Source organism: Plecotus auritus (assembly GCF_963455305.1).
Source record: "Plecotus auritus genome assembly, chromosome: X".
Lineage (NCBI taxonomy): Eukaryota > Metazoa > Chordata > Mammalia > Chiroptera > Vespertilionidae > Plecotus > Plecotus auritus.
Window position 1 is genome coordinate 98,824,315 of NC_137784.1, and position 20,317 is coordinate 98,844,631.

The following is a 20,317-nucleotide window of genomic DNA, read 5'->3' on the forward strand; positions in this document are numbered from 1 at the left end:
CCCCCGGTGATGGAGGAAGCCAAGCTTTTCGCCTACCCTGGCTGCCGCTGAAGGAGTGGCTGGGAGCCTGGGTCACCGGGGGCAGGCTGGGGGCGACCCAGGCTTCCAGCCTGCCCTGGCCACCTCTGAAGGAGGGGCTGGGAACCTGGGTCACTGGGGGTGTGTGGCCAGCTTGAAAACAGTCCTCAGCCCCTACCCAGGCTGGTCACACCCTCCACGGGGTGAGGGTCCCCGCTGGGGGGCTTGGCCAGCCTGCAAACAGCCATCAGCCCCTCACCCAGGCTGGCCAGGCACCCCAGTGGGGCCCCCACCCTGAAGGGGGTGTGGCAAGCCTGAAAACTGCCCTCAGCCCCTCACCCAGGCTGGCCACGCCCCCATGGGGTGAGGGTCCCAACTGGGAGGCATGGCCAGCCTGCAAACAGCCATCAGCCCCTCACCCTGGCTGGCCAGGCACCCCAGCGGGAACCCCCACCCTGAAGGGGGTGTGGCCAGCTTGAAAACAGCCCTCAGCCCCTCACCCAGGCTGGCCACGCCCCCCCAGCAGGGACCCTCACCCCATGGGGGCGTGGCTGGCCTGCAAAGCACCACAGGCCCCTCACCCAGGCTGCCCCACACCCCAAGGGAACCCCCACCCTGATCCGGGACACCCTTCAGGGCAAACCAGCCTGCCCCCACCTGTGCACCAGGCCCCTATCTATATTAATAAAAGGGTAATATGCTAATTAGACTGGGAGACCTTCCAGGAGACCTTCTGGATGTTCTGGACAAGCCATGGTGGCGGGGCCGAGGTAGAGGCGGTTAGAGGCCAAGAGGGGAGGGCAGTTGTGGGTGATCAGGCCAGGATGGGATGGCAGTTGTGGGTATCAGGCCAGTGGTGGGGGGGCCACTGGGGGTCATCAGGCTAGCGGGGGGGGGCAGTTGGGGGTGAGCAGACCAGCAGGGGGGCCAGTTGGGGGCAAGCAGGCCATCATTGGGGGTCAGTTGGGGGTGATCAGGACAACAGGGGGGCAGTTTGGGGTGAGCAGGCCAGCAGGGGGGCAGTTGGGGGCGAGCAGGCCAGTGGGGAGGGCAGGTGGGGGCGAGCAGGCCAGCAGGGGGGAGCAGTTGGGGGTGATCAGGCTGGTGGGGGGCAGGGCCGTTGGGGATAAGCAGACCAGCAAGGGGGCCAGTTGGGGGTGAGCAGGCCATCAGTGGGGGTCAGCTGGAGGTGATCAGGACAATGCGGGGGCAGTTTGGAGTGAGCAGGCCAGCAGGGGGGCAGTTGGGGGTGAGCAGGCCAGTGGGGAGGGGAGGTGGGAGCAAGCAGGCCAGCAGGGGGGGCAGTTGGGGGTGAGCAGGCTGGCAGGGGGGGAAGTTGGGGGCGAGCACACTGGCACGGGGGGCAGTTGGGGGTGATCAAGCTGGCGGGGGGGCATTTGGGGGCAAGCAGGCTGGCAGGCAGGTGAGTGGTTAAGAGCCAGCAGTCCCAGATTGCGAGAGGGATGTCCAACTGCCAGTTTAGGCCTGTTCCCTGTAAACCGGCAGTAGGACATCCTTCGAGGGGTCCCTGATTGGAGAGGGTGCAGGCCGGGCTGAGGGACACTCCCCTGCCCCTGTGCACAAATTTTGTGCACCGGGCCACTAGTTAAAATACTAAAGGCATATTTTACAGACCTAGAACAAACTCTCCAAAAATTTATATGGAATTAAAAAAAGACCCCGAATAGCTGCAGCAATCTTGAGAAAGAAAAACAAAGTTGGAGGAATCACAATACCAGATTTCAAGTTATACTACAAAGCCACCATAATCAAAACAGCCTGGTACTGGCACAAGAACAGACCTATAGATCGACAGAACAGAACGGAAAGCCCAGAAATCGACCCAAGCCATTATGCTCAATTAATATTTGACAAGGAGGCAAGAGCATACAATGGAGTCAAGAGAGTCTCTTCAATAAATGGTGTTGGGAAAATTGAACAGATACATGCAAAAAAATGAAAGTAGACCACACATTTACAACATATACAAGAATAAACTCAAAATGGATAAAGGACTTAAATTTAAGTCATGAAACCATAAAAATCCTAGAAGAAACCATAAGCAGCAAAATCTCAGACATCCCTTGTAGCAATATGTTTACAGATACATTTCCTAAGGCAAAGGAAACTAAGTAGAAAATAAATAAATGAGACTACATCAAAATAAAAAGCTTCTGCACAGCAAAAGAAACCATCAACAAAATGAAATGGGAGGCCACTGTAAGAGAGAACGTATTTGGCAATGATACATCTGATAAAGGGTTTAAATATCCAAAATATATAAGGAACTCATGCAACTTAACAAAAGGAAGACAATTTATCCAATAAAAAGGATGGGCAAAGGACCGAAATAGACACTTCTCCAAAGAGGACATACAGATGGCCAAGAGACATATGAAAAATGCTCTAAGTCACTGATCATCAGAGAGATGCAAATTGAAACGAAAAGAAGTATCACCTCACACCTGTAAGAACAGCTACCATCAACAAATCAACAGCTCTAGCCAGTTTGGTTTAGTGAATAGAGAGTGGGCCTGCAGACTGAAGGGTTCCAGGTTGGATTCTGGCCAAGGTGTGGGTTGCAGGCTCGATCCCCAGTAGGGGGCGTGCAGGAGGCAGCCGATCAATGATTCTCTCTCATCATTGATGTTTCTATTTCTCTCTCCCTCTTCCTTCCTCTCTGAAATCAATAAATAAATATATTAAAAACAAAACAAAAACAAAAAATAAATCAACAAATGACAAGTGCTGGCGAGGATGTGGAGAAAAGGGAACCCTAGTACACTGCTAGTGGGAATGCAGACTGGTGCAGCCATTATGGAAAATAGTATGGAGTTTCCTCAAAAAATTAAAAATGGAACTGCCGTTTGACCCAGTGATCCCACTTCTAGGAAAATATTCTAAGAAACCTGAAACACCAATCAGAAAGAATGTATGCACCCCTATGTTCATAACAGCACAATTTACAATAGCTAAGATCTGGAAACAGCCCAAGTGCCCATCAGTAGATGAGTAGACAAAAAAGCTGTGGTACGTTTATATCATGGAATGCTATGCAGCAGTAAAAAAGAAGGATCTCTTACCCTCTGAGACAGCATTGAAGGACCTGGAGAATATCATGCTAAGTGAAATAAGTCAGTCAGAGAAAGACAGGTATCACATGATCTTACTCATATGTAGAATCTAAGTAACAAAAAACAAACAAACTGATAAACAGAGTGGATTCAGAGAGTGGAAATAAACAACACAGAGACCAAAAAACAATACAAAAGATCAATAAAACCAAGAGCTGGTTCTCTGAAAGGATAAACAAGATTGATGAACCTCTAGCCAGGCTCACCAAGAAGCAAAGAGAGAGGACCCAAATAAACAAAATCAGAAATGAAAGAGGCAAAATAACAACAGACCCCACAGAAATACGAAGAATCATAAAAAAAAAATACGATGAGTAACTCTATTCCAACAAACTGGTCAACCTAGGACAGTGGTCGGCAAACTCATTAGTCAACAGAGCGGCAAACCACGGCTCGCGAGCTGCAGTTTGCTGACCACTGACCTAGGAGAAATGGACATATTCCTAGAAAAATACGACCTTCCAAAATTCAACCAGGAGGAATCAAAAAACCTGAATAGGCCAATAACTACTGATGAAATTGAAGCAGTAATCAAAAAACTACCAGCAAACAAAATCCCTGGTCCAAATAGCTTTACAGGGGAGTTCTAGCAAACATTCAAAGAAGAACTAAAACCTATCCTCTTCAGACTATTCAAAAAAATTCAGGAGGAAGGCACATTTCCAAGCTCTTTTTATGAATCCAGCATTACCCTAATTCCAAAACCAGATAAAGACACCACAAAGAAAGAGAACTACAGGCCAATATCCCCGATGAACATACTAGTGCATGCTAAAATCCTCAACAAAATTCTGGCAAATTGGATCCAGCATTACATTAGAAGGATCATAAACCATGACCAAGTGGGATTTATACCAGGATGTAAGGATGGTACAGTATCAGTATTTGCAGATGACATGATATTGTACATAGAAAACCCAAAAGGCTCGATCAAAAAACTTCTAGACTTAATAAATGAATTTGGCAATGTAGCAGGATACAAAATTAACGCCCAGAAATAGATGGCATTTTTATATACATCAATAATGAACTCACAGAAAGAGAAACTAAAAAAATAATGCCATTTACCATTACACCAAAAAAAAAATATTAAGATATCTAGGAATAAAGTTAACTAAGGATGTAAAAGACCTGTACTTGGAAAACTATAGGATATTGAAAAAAGAGATAGAGGAAGACATAACCAAATGGAAGAACATACCGTGTTCATGGATTGGTAGAATCAACGTCATTAAAATGTCCATACTACCCAAAGCAATTTATAGATTCAATGCAATCCCCATTAAAATACCAAATATTTCACAGACTTAGAACAAACTCTCCAAAAATTCATCTGGAATAATAAAAGACCCCGAATAGTCACAGCAATCCTGAGAAAGAAGAACAAAGTTGGAGGGATCACAATACCAGATATCAAGCTATATTACAAAGCCACTGTTCTCAAAACTGCCTGGTACTGGCACAGACATACAGACCAATGGAACAGAAGAGAGAACCCAGAAATCGACCCAAGCCATTGTGCTCAATATTTGACAAAGGAGGCAAGAACATACAATAGAGTCAAGACAGTTTCTTCAATAAATGATATTGGGAAAACTGGACAGATACAGCGAAAAAATGAAACTAGGGTGGGGGTAAGGGGGAGAGATCAACCAAAGGACTTGTATGTATGTATATAAGCCTAACCAATGGGCACAGACACCAGGGGGGTGAGGGAATGAGTGGGGGGGGGCAATAGGGGGATAAGGACACATATGTAATACCTTAATCAATAAAGAAAAAAAACAAAACAAAACTGTGGTACATCTATGCAATAGAATACTATGCTGCTGTAAAAAAAAGAAATCTTACCATTTGCAACAGCATGGATAGAACTGGAGAGCATTATGCTAAGTGAAATAACCCAGTTGGAGAAAGATAAATATCACATGGTCTCACTCATTTGTGGAATATAATGAACAACATAAACTGATGAACTAAAATAGATCCAGAGACATAGAAGCATAGGACAGACTGTCGAGCCTCAGAGGAAAGGCAGGGGAGGGTGAGAGGGGTGGTGGGTAAGAGATCAACCAAAGGACTTGTATGTATACATAAAAGTATAACCAAAGGACACAGACAGTAGGGGAGTGGGGACATGTGCTGGGGGGTGGGAGCAGATGGGGAGATGTCAATGGGGGAAAAAGGAGACACATGTAATACTCTCAACAATAAAAAATTTAAATTAAAAAAAGAAACAATATAAATGTATTTGTTTAAACACTGAACCCTTCTATGATTAGGAAATTAGCAACCCGTGAATAACAATTTAAGAAAACTTATCAGCATGCCAATCCACTCTCAAAATGTTTGAATCTTTAGGTATCTTCAATGTTTTAAAACTTAAGGGGTAGAAGAGCATAAATCACATGAAAGGAGAAAAATGTGAGCTGTACTTCAAGTTCTTCACTTAACAAAAAATTTGACAACAGACTGGATTTAAACAAATGATAAATTAAAAAAAAAGATTTTTAAATCACTTACTCTGGTTCTGGATTCTTTGGAGAAAGTCCCCATACTTCAGGAGCTCCCAATTCTCCAATCCTCTCTCTCTCACTTAATCTCCTAGAAGATACAGGCATGTAAATTACAACTCCAAAAATAAATGTTTCCTAAATATATAATCAAATTCCAAGGAGTCCAGTTGAGTCCTATTTTCCCTTTACATTTTAAACTTTAAATTAATAAAAACTTGGTTTAAATATAAACTCAACAATTATGATCTGATGTTTTGATAGTACTTTCAAATGGTACAGACTACAAACAGCCTGAGAGGCTGGGCCAGAAATGCATCCTATCAAGTGAATCCTTTCTGCTGCATACATGACATTGCTCCCAACTGCTCATTTCATCTTCTGCAATATATGACAGAAACAGTTTTACATTTGGAAACACTTCATTTGTTTACACATTTATGAAAATAAAGAGAAGTCATTATTTTTGTTTGGTCAAACCTTCCATTTTCTGGAACTCAAGAATCAATGAAGAAAATAAAAATGAAGCATTAGAAGTAGAAAATAAAGGAAGCTCTGAAAACAAGTTTTATTGGAGAAAAACTGTACTCAATGAGATACAGGGTTTGTTTTCTTTCTGTTTTCTTTTTAGTTCTTCTTCTTTTTTTTTTTTTTTTTTTTTTTTTTTAGAAAAGAAGTACGTATTTATCTACTCTTGGAGGCCACAAAATTTTTTTCTTGTTTTATGTTTGTGATTTCTTCTCTTAATTTTTGTTATAACTCATAAACAAGCAAACAAAATATAAAAAAAAACTAAGGCTCTCCCAGCTGGCGTGGTTCAGTGGTTCAGCGTCGACCTATAAACCAGGAGGCCATGATTCCATTCCTGGTCAGGGCACATGCCTGGGTTGCAGGCTGGATCCCAGTTAGGGAGCGTGCAGGAGGCAGCCAATCAATGATTCTATCTCATCACTGATGTTTCTCTCTCTCTCTCTCTTTCCCTTCCTTTCTGAAATCAATAAAAATATATTTAAAAACAAAACAAAAAAAATAAGGCTCAGTGCCTCAAAGTTTAGCTGCTTGTTACTCCATTAAAAAAAACACCACCTTACAATATAAATATAATTTGTTGATTGTTTGAATAAATGATTTTTCACTTCTTTATTCAGGGAAAGGGACATTATAACCATGCAGTCAGAGTCAGGCTTCCTACTTGAAGAAACAGACAGTTTAAAAAGGGACATACTTATAACTGAACTTGGGATATAATGCATAGGGGCGTGGAGGAAGAATGCCTGATAGGCTGTAAAGATCAAGCAGTTAAATTCTTCAAATTCAGGCAGTCTGATTCTGGAGCCTGTCCTCTTAATGGACTGTGCTTTATGGACTTTCCACTCCTGGAAGAAAACAATTCATGGGGCCATCTCTCAGCTGTTATAACCTTAACCTCAATGACTGTAATACTTTAAAAGTGCCTGACACTCAATAAGTTTAACACTCAATAAGCATTTGATATTAAGGCTTAGTAATAATTATAACCCCTTTCCTTTCTACTTTTTTAAACTACCATTTTTCCCACTCTAATAATCACTCTCATTAGAGACCTGATCTCATCCTGACCTTATTTTTCATCGTCAAGACTGAGAACACTTAACAAGACATTTCTCAATGTAGCCTAATCTACAGTTTAGCAGGTCACTTTTTCTACATTCATTTAAAACTTCTCCTAAGTTTTTCTCCTCTCCAATTTAAACCCTTAATCTCAATTCTTCCCAGCTCGTTATAAAACATTTCCACTTACATATCCTGTTATCATCTTAAACCTGTCTGATCATTCATTCAACAAGCAATGGTTGTGTTTCTACAAAGCACTGCAAATTTTGTAATCAATAAAATAGGGCTTCTCCTAGTGGGAAATAAAAACATGCTCATGAATGATAACCACGCAACCAAGTAAATGCTATATAATTCCGGTAGGTCTGCGGCTCCTGTCCATGTCCGCTACATGTCAGGAGGCAGAAGGCAGACCAGGGCACTGTCTAAAGGGACCTGAGGATGAGTGAAAACCTAAGGGAAGAAAAGAGCGAATAAGGTGTTGTCGTGGGTGGACTGAAGGAAGGGATGAAAATGGGCGCAAGGCAGGCAGAAAGAGCGAAATGCAAATAGTCAGTAGAGATGAACTATAAATCGACTAGAAAGGGAGGTGGGCGCAAGAGAGGGTGCGTCCGTCTCACTCACTTCTGCCGCAGGCTTTCCTCCCTCTCCTTGTCCAGGAGGCTAGGCCAAGGCTTGTCGCTCCCGTAGGGGCGTGAGTAGCCGCCATAATAGGCGGACGAGGAGGCAGAAGCGAAGGGGGTGCCCCGTGTCGCAGAGGGCCGCTCTCGAGAGCGTGACCGCGAGCGAGAGCGGTAGGGCTGGTTTCGGGAGCCTTGGCTGAGGCCACTTGGCTGATGGCTGAGGCCATTCCGATCCCCAGACCGAGAACAAGAGTGCGAGCGAGAGCGGCGGCCCCGCGGGGAGCGGGCGGATTTGCTGGGTTTAGGGCTCCTCGACGAACTGCGACGCTTCACCCTGGAGCCCGAGGCCTCCCTCTCCGGGCTGCGCGAACCAGACACCGGAGCCATCACTGCCGCTGGGTTCCCGAGGCCGGGGGCGGGGGAGGGGGCTATCTCGCTAACCTGGGAAGATAACGGCTGTCTTGGGTCGCAGAACCTGTCACCACACCACAACCCGAACCTGAGAAAACCTTGGAAACAGTTCCGGGTACGTCGGCAAATATCTTCCCCTTAGCTAGTGCTGCCTACGGGAGGAGATGTGTGTATCGGCATAAAGAAGCCGGTGGGGCAACCGGATCCGTACCTCCTTCCGGTTCCGAGCGAGGTTGCTCGATTCTAAACTGGACTGGAGACCTTATCTTTTCTTCATCCTCAAATGGAAATACCTGAAGAGAAGGACGAGACGACAGGCCACAGCACACTTTTCACTCAGCGGCCATGTGAACAACAAACCCATGTAATTTTACATGTTTGTGTATATGTGTATGTAGGCGCGCACACGCGATCACACACACACACACACACACACACACACACACACACACACACACAATTTTCTGTTTCCAATCCCAAGCAAAATAGGTAAGGTTTATCTTAATTGGTGGTTAGCTATGATTCCTAAGCCCCATATTGCACAATTAGCTTAGAGGGCACACAGTCGATGTTAATGACTTGATCCTGATACACTCCAGTTAAATTTGCAGCCTAGAGAAAAATTGCATATTTTCCCCCCAGACATCCACCCCCACCAATTTACTCCAGCAAAAGGAATTTGTAATCCCGCCCCCTCCTTGCCCGGCCCCTTAAACTAGTCCCATCATATACTAGGTAGGCAACACATGGTCAATTATCATTATTTCTATTCATTTTACACTGTTTTTAAATTGGAACACTAATTCCACAGACTTTAATTTTTGAAGACACAATGAGTTTGTTGTGGAAATTCTGGATCCATTCTACTAGTAGCTAGATGGCCTCGGTGCCTTTGCTCCTAAGACATAACTTACCAGACCGTGAAAGCTAATGCCATTAATTATTGGAAAACTCCTTTTTTGGAATTTAAAGATAAGATAGATGTAGGACATAATGTTAAATGGAAAAAGTGGACCACACTATTGGATATCTCCCCCCCCCCCCACATTGGTGAAGAGAGGTAGAATCTTCTTTGGAGATAAAATACACCATGAATTATTCACATTTGTATTTCCACTCAGGACTACAGAGATTTTATTTAACCTCAATAATCTTATATTTGTATTTCTTTTTTTCCTCACAAATATTCCATCTCTCAATGTCCCCAGTACAATTACTCATTTGTTTTATCCCACAATGCGCATATAGCAGGGTCAGTGTAAACATACACTGAAGCTGTAATGAAATAATTACTAAAAAGAGTTGAAGATTTTTTATCCTTAGGGCATACCCCCACTAGGGATGCATGATGAAATTACTGTATCTTAAACTGACATAAAAGTGTTTCTCTCTGTGTGATTATGCCACTAATTTAATACACAGATTCATTTGTTTAGTTTTACTTTCAATATTTAGGGATTAATTTTTGTTGTATAACCATGTTGGATATCTTCTATTTAAAAACAATTGGTCATGGGTGAGGACCAAGAAATGAAGTAAGAGAGCGGCTGGACTACTTGTTTCCTAGGAAAAGTTCGTTTTTTGGAGTTCACCAAAGCAACTGTCCCGGTCTAGGCACTGTCCATGCAGCTCTTCCCGGAGGTCATAGACTCCCAGACTGCAGTAACCGGGGTCTTCATGGCTGCGCACCCGGGAAGGGTCCACGTCTTGAACGCCGTCTCTGTACTCCAGCCTGTAACGATCCCTGGTCCTCTTTCCGGTGCCTGGTCCAAGCAGTGCTGCTGGTGGTGGGACCTGCTGGGATGCGAAAGCAACAAGGGCGTGGCTGTAACAGGAATGGGTGCTTGCCAGAAGGGTGTGAGTAGGGGTGTGCATGTGAGGGCTCTAACTTGCAGTTTAGCTGATTACTTAGATTTGGGTGAGGGCACTGTCCTGAGGAAGGAACTTTGGTGGATAGTGCAAGCTGACCGGGGATGGGGCGAGGGGCGGAGAGCACGGACCGACACAGGTACACCGAGCCCCGGGAGAAGTGTTGGGAGAAGCCTCTCTGCCTGGCCCTCGATGCCCACCAGTGGGCACTGGGCTTGTTGCCCTTAGGTCAGAGACAGGGCTGAAAAAAACGCTGAGACTCTAGCAACTCTCCAGCACGCTGGAGCTGCAGCAGTCTACCTTGTCCCGTGGGCTCTAAGCACCACTCTCCCCTCCCGGGAGTCAGTAATTAATGGATGGGACGCTCAGGTTCTGGTCGGTTCTCCCCCAAAATCCACTAATCGGACTAGTAATTCAGATGAAATGATAAATTAGACTACTTGGAGTCCCACTGCGGGCACCTGCATCCTAGCTTTGCTTTGCTTTTGCTAGCTGGCTAACCTGGCAAGTTGCTTTACCACCCTGTGCCTCAGTTTCCTCATCTGTGAACTTGCTGTCATAATAGTATCTACCTCATGGGGTTGTGAAAATTAATTGAGATAATAACAGTAGGCCACACTTAGCTGGTTCTTACTGTGTTCCAGGCAATAGTCTAAGTGATCCTATCTAATAAAAGAGTAATATGCAAATTGACCATCACTCCAACACACAAGAAGGCCGCCCCCACGTGGTCAAAGATGGCTGCCCCCATGTGGACACAAGATGGCCACCACAAGATGGCTGGCAAGGGAGGGCAGTTGTGGGCTATCAGGCCAGCAGGAGAGGGCATTTAGGAGGGACCAGGCCTGCAAGGGAGGGCAGTTGGGGGTGATCAGGCCAGCAGGGGAGGGCAGTTAGGGGTGACCAGGCCGGCAGAGGAGGGCAGTTGGGGGGGACCAGGCCTGCAGGGGAGGTCAGTTGGGGGTGACCAGGCCGGCAGGGGAGAACAGTTGGGGGGGACCAGGCCTGCAGGGAAGGGCAGTTGGGGGGGACCAGGCCTGCAGGGGAGGGCAGTTGGGGCAGACCAGGCCTGCAGGAGAGAGCAGTTGGTGACAACCAGGCTGGCAAGGGAGGGCAGCTAGGGGTGCCCAGGTCAGCAGGGGAGGGCAGTTGGGGGAGACCAGGCCTGTAGCGGAGGGCAGTTGGGGGGGACCCGGCCTGCAGGGGAGGACAGTTGGGGGAGACCAGGCCTGTAGGGGAGGGCAGTTGGGGGGGACCAGGCCTCAGGGGAGGGCAGTTGGGGGGGACCAGGCCTGCAGGGAAGGGCAGTTGGTGATGACCAGGCTGGCAGGGGAGGGAAGTTAGGGGCAACCAGGCTGGCAAGGGAGGGCAGCTAGGGTGACCAGGTCAGCAGGGGAGGGCAGTTAGGGGCAACCAGGCCTGCAGGGGAGGACAGTTGGGGGCATTCGGGCTGGCAGGGGAGCAGTTAGGCATCAATCAGGCTGGCAGGGAGTGGTTAGGGGGTGATTAGGCTGACAGGCAGAAGCGGTTAGGGGCAAACAGGCAGGCAGGCAGGCAAGCAGTTGGGAGCCAGCAGTCCTGGATTGTGAGAGGGATCCCAGATTGGAGAGGGTACAGGCTGAGCTGAGGGACACACACCCCTGTGCACAAATTTAGTGCACCGGGCCTCTAGTTTGTTTAAATTAACACAGTCCTCTTAACAAACCTATGTTGTAAAAAACTAGATTATATAGAGACTAGAGGCCCGATGCACAAAGATTGGTGCAAGAATGAGCCTTCCTTCCCCTGGTTGCTGGCACCGCCTTTGCTCCGGCCCCAAGCTGCCTTTCCGCCCACGCTGCCCAGAGGCCCAGAGCAGCTGGGGCAGTGCCGAACACCTGCATTGTCACCATGGTGATGACCAAGCATCCTGCCCCCTGCCTCTTCTGTGCCTGTGTATGCAAATTAACCCACCATCTTTGTTGGGTTAATTTGCATACTCACTCCTGATTGGCTGGTGGGGGTCACAGAGGTATGGTCAATTTGCATCTTTCTCTTTTATTAGTGTAGATAACTAGATATCTGAATGAGTAGGAGAAGGCAGGAAGCTGAAAAATACATTTTTTCTCAATCCAACATTTTATTTTTCATGAAAATAACGTGTTAGTAATATAATTTGTGGTACCTAAGCAACAGGAGGATAACAGAGAAAAATGGGGTGGAGGGAACCTAGAAACTAACTGAAGTTAGGATGTTGAAAACACATTCTTCTCAATAAGTGCAACTTATTACAGGCTTACCTTGGAGATATTGAGGATTTGGTTCCAGACCACAACAATAAAGTGAATCATGATAATTTTTGCTGGTGGAGGGCCATTTTTTTATTTAAAAAATAAAAAACACATCTGTGAAGCTCAATAAAGCAAAGCCCAATAAAATGAGGTATGCCTGTATTTCTTCTTGAAATGAGATAACCTATGGTAAATATTTAACTAGAAATAATCAGTAAAGTACTTAATCCCTAAAGAGGAAAACATATACTTCTCATCACTAGAATAATTTATTTTCATTGAAGAATGATGCAAATATTTATTGCAAAAATACCATAAAATATTACAATAAATAATAGATGTTAACTAAATATAAAGTTAAATAAGGATAACTAGAGATAAGTAGAATAAGAAGAGTTTGAAACTAGAAAAAACAATCCTTGCTAATTGTAAATTACTATTTCTGGCTGGAATAATGAGTTACTGCTATAGATTTTCAATTGTACTTTTGTAACTACTTGAGTAGAGAAAACAAGACTACCTAGTTGAAGGAAGGAAGCTGAAAATCTGTTTCTTTTCAACTCTAATTGTTGGACTAAAGGATTAGTGCTATAGGCATCTAGTGGCACATAGGTCATTAATAGCCAATAAATTAATAGTCATATCCAAAATAATGAGTTGAAAGCAGGACGTTGAAGAAAAGTGCTTGAATGTTGGAAGTTGAATAACCATTTAGTGTTGCATTCTTATCTACTATTGGAATAATGAGATAGTACTATAGCTGCACAATTTACCATAGCTAAGATTTGGAAACAGCCTAAGTGCCCATCAGCAGATGAGTGGATTATAAAACTGTGGTACATCTACACAGTGGAATACTATGCTGCTGTAAAAAAGGAACTCTTACCATTTGCAACAACATGGATGGAGCTGGAGAGCATTATGCTAAGCGAAATAAGCCAATCAGAGAAAGATAAATATCACATGTGGGATATCATATGTGGGATATAATGGACAACATATACCAACAAACAAAAATAGATCCAGAGACAAAGAAACACTGAACAGACCGTCCAACCTCAGAGAAAAGTTGGGGGGGGGGCGGTAAGAGATCAACCAAAGGACTTGAATGCATGCATATTAGCATGACCAGTGAACACAGACAGTGGGGCAGTGGGGGCTTGTCCTGGGGGGCAGGAGTGGTGGTGGGGGGAGTTAATCGGGGAAAAAGGAGACATATATAATACTTTAAACAATAAAACAATAAAAAGTTGCCTCCTGTCCTGGCTGGTTTGGCTCAGTGGATGGAGCGTTGGCCTGCGGACTGGAGGGTCCCGGGTTCGATTCCAGTCGGGGGCACATACCTTGGTTGCAGGCTCCTGGGGTCCTGGTCCTGGTCAGAAGCAACCAATTAATGTGTTTCTCTCACATCAATATTTCTCTCTGTCTTTCCCTCTCTTCCACTGTCCCTAAAAATTAATAGAAAAATATCCTCAGGTGAGCATTAACAATAAATATATAATTGCCTCCTAAAACTAATATTTTCAGCTCTTTAATCTGAAACGAATTTTGGAATTTATTGAATGGCTTCTCAATAGCTATTAGAATATTTTATTATTTAAGTGTTCACTGTTATAATTACTGGACTGTGTATTTACTTTTTAATTTGTTTAATTAATTAGTGAAATAATTTTTAGTATTTTTAATGAAATTTTATTTTGAGAAGTATTCTTGTGTAATATAAGCCTTGATTTCCTAGACTAATCTACTCTCAGTTGTAGTGAATTATTCTCTCATGGTACCAAAATGTTGTCCAGGATCATATTTATTATTTTTTATAAATAAATTGGTCCTAAACATTGTGTATGTGTTGTATATTTCAGATTTGAGATGTGAAAACAATGCCTGCCTCATTAAATGAATTAAAGACCACATAATCACTTTCTGTATGTTGTACAGATGCTATATATCCGATGAGGTTTTAAAAAATGGTCAGGCTTGCCCTAGCCGGTTTGGCTCAGTGGATAGAGTGTCGGCCTGCGGACTGAAAGGTCCTAGGTTCTATTCCGGTCAAGGGCATGTACCTTGGTTGTGGGCATATTCCCAGTGGGGGGTGTGAAGGAGGCAGCTGATCAATGTTTCTCTCTCATCAATGTTTCTTACTCTCTGTACCTCTCCCTTCCTCTCTGTAAAAAATCAATAAAATATATTAAAAAAATAAAAAATAAAAAATGGTCAGGCTCAATAGTCTTTTTTATGTAACTTTTCCATTTCTTTCTCTGTTTTTGGTCTCTTTGCCTCTACATTATGGGCCATTTAAAAAATTTTACATTTCACATAAGGTTTCTTATAAATTTAACATTCTGATCAATATATCTCTATTTATTAACAATATATACATTTATTATAAAATATATTTCACGGTAATCTTTATATGTCTCATTTTCATTTTATTATTGTGTATTCTATTTTTATAGAATTCAACAGATTTATCACTTTTTTCTAATTTAAAATCTATTTTATTATTATCTTATTCCCCCAAAGAGTTGATTTCTAATGTTAGACTTATTAATCTCTTCTGACTTGAAAAAATATATTTTTATTGATTTCAGAGAGGAGGGGAGAGGGAGAGAGATAGAAACATCAAAGATGGGAGAGAATCATGGATCCGCTGCCTCCTGCACGCCCCCTACTGGGGATAGGGCCCGCAGCCTGGGCATGTGCCCTTGACTGGAGTCGAGCCTGGGACCCTTCAGTCTGCAGATCGGCGCTTTATCCACAGAGCCAACCAGCTAGGTCCTGACTTTTTAAAAAATATATTTTCATTGATTTCAGAGAGGAAAGGAGAGAGGGGAGAGAGAGAGAAAGATTGGTGATGAGAGAGATTCATTGATTGGCTGCCTCCTGCACACTGTCTACTGGGGATTGAGCCTGCAACTCTGGCATGTGCCCTTGACTGTAATTGAACCCGGGACTCTTTGGATCCCCAGGCCGACATTCTATCCATTGAGTCAAACCAGCTAGGCGCAGTGGTGGGCAAACTCATTAGTCAACAGAGCCAAATATCAACAGTACAACGATTGAAATTTCTTTTGAGAGCCAAATTTTTTAAACTTAAACTTCTTCTAATGCCACTTCTTCAAAATAGACTCGCCCAGGCTGTGGTATTTTGTGGAAGAGCCACACTCAAGGGGCCAAAGAGCCTCATGTGGCTCGAGAGCCTCAGTTTGCTGACCACTGAGCTAGGGCATTTTCTGACATTTTTTAATTATTTGTCATGACATATATTTAACCAGATACCATCTTTATAATCCCTGTTTTTAGGTATTTGAAATACTGTAAATAGAATAGATTTTAATGCAATCTTAACTTTTAGTCTGTTTTTGTCTCATGGAGATAAAGTGTAATTCTTAGAGACAGTATATGATTGACCTTTTTAATAAATCAATAACCCTTCATAATCTTATAGATAAATTTAATCTATTTCTATTTTGTATTTCAACTATTTTTGGCATGTGTTTGAATATAATAAATAAAATTATAGGTTTTTTAAATAAAAAAATCAATGGGAAAATATCGGGTGAGATTTAAAAAAATAAAATAATAAATAAGAACAATAAAAAGATAATGGCCAGATACTAAAATATTTGCAAAAACACATATTTGATAAAGGACTTGTATCTAAAATATACAAAGATCTTTTAAAACTCAACAACAACAAAAAATAAACAACCCAATTTAGGAACAGGTGAAAAAAAAAGCCTTCACCAAAGAAGCTATACAGATGGCAAGCAAGTAGCATATGACATCATTTTCCATAACGGAATTGAAAATTTAAACAACCATGAAATACCACTACAGACACATTCAAATAATTAAAATTAAGAAAGCTGATGAGGATGTGGAGCAGCAGTAACCCTCATTCATTGTTGATAGGATGCAAAATGGTACAGATACTTTGGAAGACTATTTGGAAGTTTCTTACAAAGTTAAACATACTCTTACCGTACATTCCAGCAACAGCACTCCTATATATTTATCCAAATGAGTTAAAAACTTATGTTTATAAACGAACTTGTATGTGAATGTTTATAGCAACACTATTCATAATAACCAAAAAGTTGAAATATCAGGGGTGGGAAAAGTAAGGATAAATAGGTAAAGGACAGGGGATTTTTTAGGACAATGAAACTATTCTATATGATACTCTAATGCATGATATTATGCATTCACCAAAACTCACAGAACTGTACAATGCAGAGTGAAATTTCATGCAAATTATGGGCTTCAGTTAATAATGTATTGATATAGGTTCATTAACTGTAACAAATGCATCACAAATGCAAACTATTAATAACAGGGCAAACTGTGTGTTGGAGGAGGGTATATGGAATTCTCTGTACTATCTGCTCAGTTTTCTGTAATTCTAAACTTCTAAAAATTAACTCAACTAATTTAAAAATATGAAAAAGATAATGGCTGAGGTTTTTGGAAGCTGAGAAGGCATAAAACAAAAGATCCAAGAAGTTCAGAGAACCCAAAGCAGGATAAATATAAAAGTCAAATAAAATAAACCAAATGCATTTAGGCATGTCATAGTTAAACTGATTGAAAACAAAATTTTAAAAGAAGTCAGAGGGGAAAGGATGCATTACAAATAGAGAAACAATATTCAGAATGAAGAATGCCTTCTCATGAAAAGCAAGTGAATCCAGAAGACAATGCACAAGCATCTTTAAAATACTTAAAGAAACCAATGATCAACTCAGTATCTTATATTTACTGAAAGAATTCATCACAAAAATGGTAGCCTAAAGACATGTATTAATTCTCTCTCTACCTCTGACACACACACCCACGTACTCATATAGGAGAGGTGAGATAGTTCATTTTTAGCAAACTCTAAGGTTAAACTTAACAACAACAATCAATGAATCTCTGTCATCACCAGTAATAAAGACAAACAGAAAAAGTATGTCAAATATATGTTAATGAAGGAAACTAGACTTCTGTGAACACACAATAGAGTATACAGATATTGGATTATGGTGTACACCTGAAATTTTATAATGTTAGTAACCAATGTTGCCTCAATGAATTTAACAAAAAACAATAAATTATGAAAAAAGGTATATATCAAGTCAGTAACTTTGGCAGACAGTGACATTTTACTCCTAGCCAAAGCTGGAGTATATTCCAGTTATGGTGGCCATGTCTCACAGAAAATTACTTTATTGGTACTGTGCTATATTTGACATGGGAGTACAGTTCAGATCTTGATGTTACCCATCCCTGACTTTGACATTGATCTTCTCTATGAAAAAGGACCTGCAAGCACCATTTCTCTCTCTTTTTACAGGGATGGATCTTAGATTACCAAAGCAACTTTTGAATTCCAGGAACTTTTGTGATTTGGGTACTGTTTTTTCTTAATGGAGGAAAGAGGGGAAAGAAACAGGACATGAATGGCTATAGAACACTTCCATGCCAGGCAGGGTGCTAGGTTCTTCGTGTGTACTATTGTGTTGAAGAGTCAAGACAACCTGAGGAGATGGGTACAGTCCCGGGAGATACAGTGTAAACTGGTTGAGAACTATAAGCCCCAGAGTCAGACTGCCCATGTTCCAGACCCCTGACCCTGAACAAGTGGCTAAAACTTTCTGTATTGTTTCCTTCACTGTAAAATACAAATAATAATAGTACCTACTTTATTTATGAGGATCAAATGTGTTACTATCTGTAAAGTGGCTAATATAGGGCCTGGCAAGTGTTATTTAAGTGTTAGTTATTTTTTTCCCAAAAAATATGTTTTATTTATTTATTTTTATTATTTTTAAAATATATTTTACAGAGAGAAAGGGAGAGGGATAGAGAGTTAGAAACATCGATGAGAGAGAAGAATCAATCAGCTGCCTCCTGCACACTCCCTATATGTACACAACCAAGGTACATGCCCTTGACCAGAATCGAACCTGGGACCCTTGAGTCTGCAGGCCGACGCTCTATCCACTGAGCCAAACTAGTTAGGGCTTCTTTACTGATTAAGATATTACATATGTGTCCTTATCATCCCATTGCCCCCTATCCCTGATCACGCCCTCACCCCCCTGGTGTCTGTGTCCATTGGTTAGGCTTATATGCATGCATACAAGTCCTTTGGTTGATCTCTCCTCCTTTCCCCCACCCTCCCCTACCTTCCCTCTGATGTTTGAGCATCTGATTGATGCTTCTCTGTCTCTGGATCTGTTTTTGTTCATCAGTTTATGTTGTTCATTATATTCCACAAATGAGTGAGATCATGTGATATTTATCTTTCTCCGATTGACTTATTTCACTTAGCATAATGCTCTATAGGTCCATTCATGCTGTTGCAAATGGTAGGAGTTCCTTCCTTTTTACAGCAGCGTAGTATTCCATTGTGTAGATGTACCACAGTTTTTAAATCCACTCATCTGCTGATGGACACTTATGCTGTTTCCAAATCTTAGCTATTGTAAATTGTGCTTCTGTGAACATAGAAGTGTTAGCTATTTTAAAGCCTATCTATTTATTCTTAAAGAGATAAAGCAAAGATACCTTTGTAAACATTTCAAACACCTTACAGTTGGGGATCCAGCACACAGTTAAAGGCCCTATTAATGCCAGGGCTTTAATGTGTACTTTTGGTAATGGAGCCCCTAAGGGCCCCTGGGAGGGGGAGGAAGATGCCTATTAAGAGCAGGACTAACAACAACCCTGGCCTTCTTTCTAGAAGCTGAGAGGATGTATCCATTGCACAGAGCCCAGGGCTCCCAGCACTCCTGCAGTTGTCAAATAGGCAGGGCCATTTAAAATCACCTGTTAAAAACAATCAAACATAATGTTCAATCAATGTACAAATACTATTGATATTTATACTATGACTGGATAAGGAAGAGAGGTGGAGGAAAGGAAAAAAGAAAGAAGAAAAGGCAGAGAGACAGGAGGGAGGGAAAACTCCCCCTGGGGATGAATACCTGACAAGTTAGTAAACTGTTTACCTTGAGATAAGTAAACTGCACATCTTTGACTTGGGACAACAAGGGAAGATATCACTGACTTCTTCAATACTAATGAACTCTTAACGGTTTAGAACACAGCATTCTATACACGAACATAGTGTGCATCCTTTTGTTCTCCACTTCGATGTTTATTTTGGAACTTGCATTAAAATCAACTTTCTGAACCTTTTCTGGGAGGAGGGAACAACCCCTCACACCTCCATTTCTCTAATTCCAGAGAAAACTAGTTTTGGGACTTATTTTTGTCCAATCAGATCTAATAATAGAATGAATCCTGGGAATAAAAACTTTCAGGAATAAAAGAATTAAAATTAAAATGAGGTAAATAATTCTTTTGTATTTTTTTCATTCTGGAAAAAAATGGATTTGGCTTGTGTGTGACATGTGACATTTTGCCCCTGTGGAAAACATATTTTTGCATCTCATATCCAGATTTCAAGATATTAAGCACACCAACCAGGATTTGTAATCATATGCTATGTTTGGACTCAATTTTTTATACTGAAAGAAATTTAGATAATGCAAGTGAGACTTTAAAATTCAGGGGTGGGGAACGTCCAGCCCGTGGGCTACATAAGGCCCATGAAATCATTTGGTCTGGCCCTGCCTAGGCATTAGGGATGAGTTAATTAAATGCTTGACCAAATATAGCAGGCTATATTTTTATATATATTTTTTTTATTGATTTCAAAGAGGAAGGGAGAGGGAGAGAGAGATAGAAACATCAAGGATGCGAGAGAATCATTGATCGGCTGCCTCCTACATGTCCCACACTAGGGATCAAGCCTGCAACCCAGGCATGTGCCCTGACAGGGAATCAAACCGTGACCTCCTGGTCCATAGGTCGACATTCAACCAGTGAGCCAC

At 42.3% G+C, this 20,317-nt stretch overlaps 1 protein-coding gene across 2 annotated transcripts in view; it reads right to left on the minus strand.

Moving 5' to 3' along the window:
• NKAP (NFKB activating protein) overlaps positions 1–8,408 on the minus strand; it is a 35,014-nt gene extending 26,606 nt beyond the window's left edge. For both annotated transcript variants that reach the window (XM_080651886.1, XM_080651887.1), the window contains exons 1-2: positions 7,883–8,408; positions 5,676–5,756 (exon numbers count right to left, since the gene is read on the minus strand). In XM_080651886.1, coding sequence (XP_080508012.1) covers positions 5,676–5,756; positions 7,883–8,268 — 467 coding nt within the window. In that variant the 5' untranslated portion in view covers positions 8,269–8,408. The remainder of the gene's footprint in view (positions 1–5,675; positions 5,757–7,882) is intronic.
• Between the last annotated feature and the right edge of the window lie 11,909 nt (positions 8,409–20,317).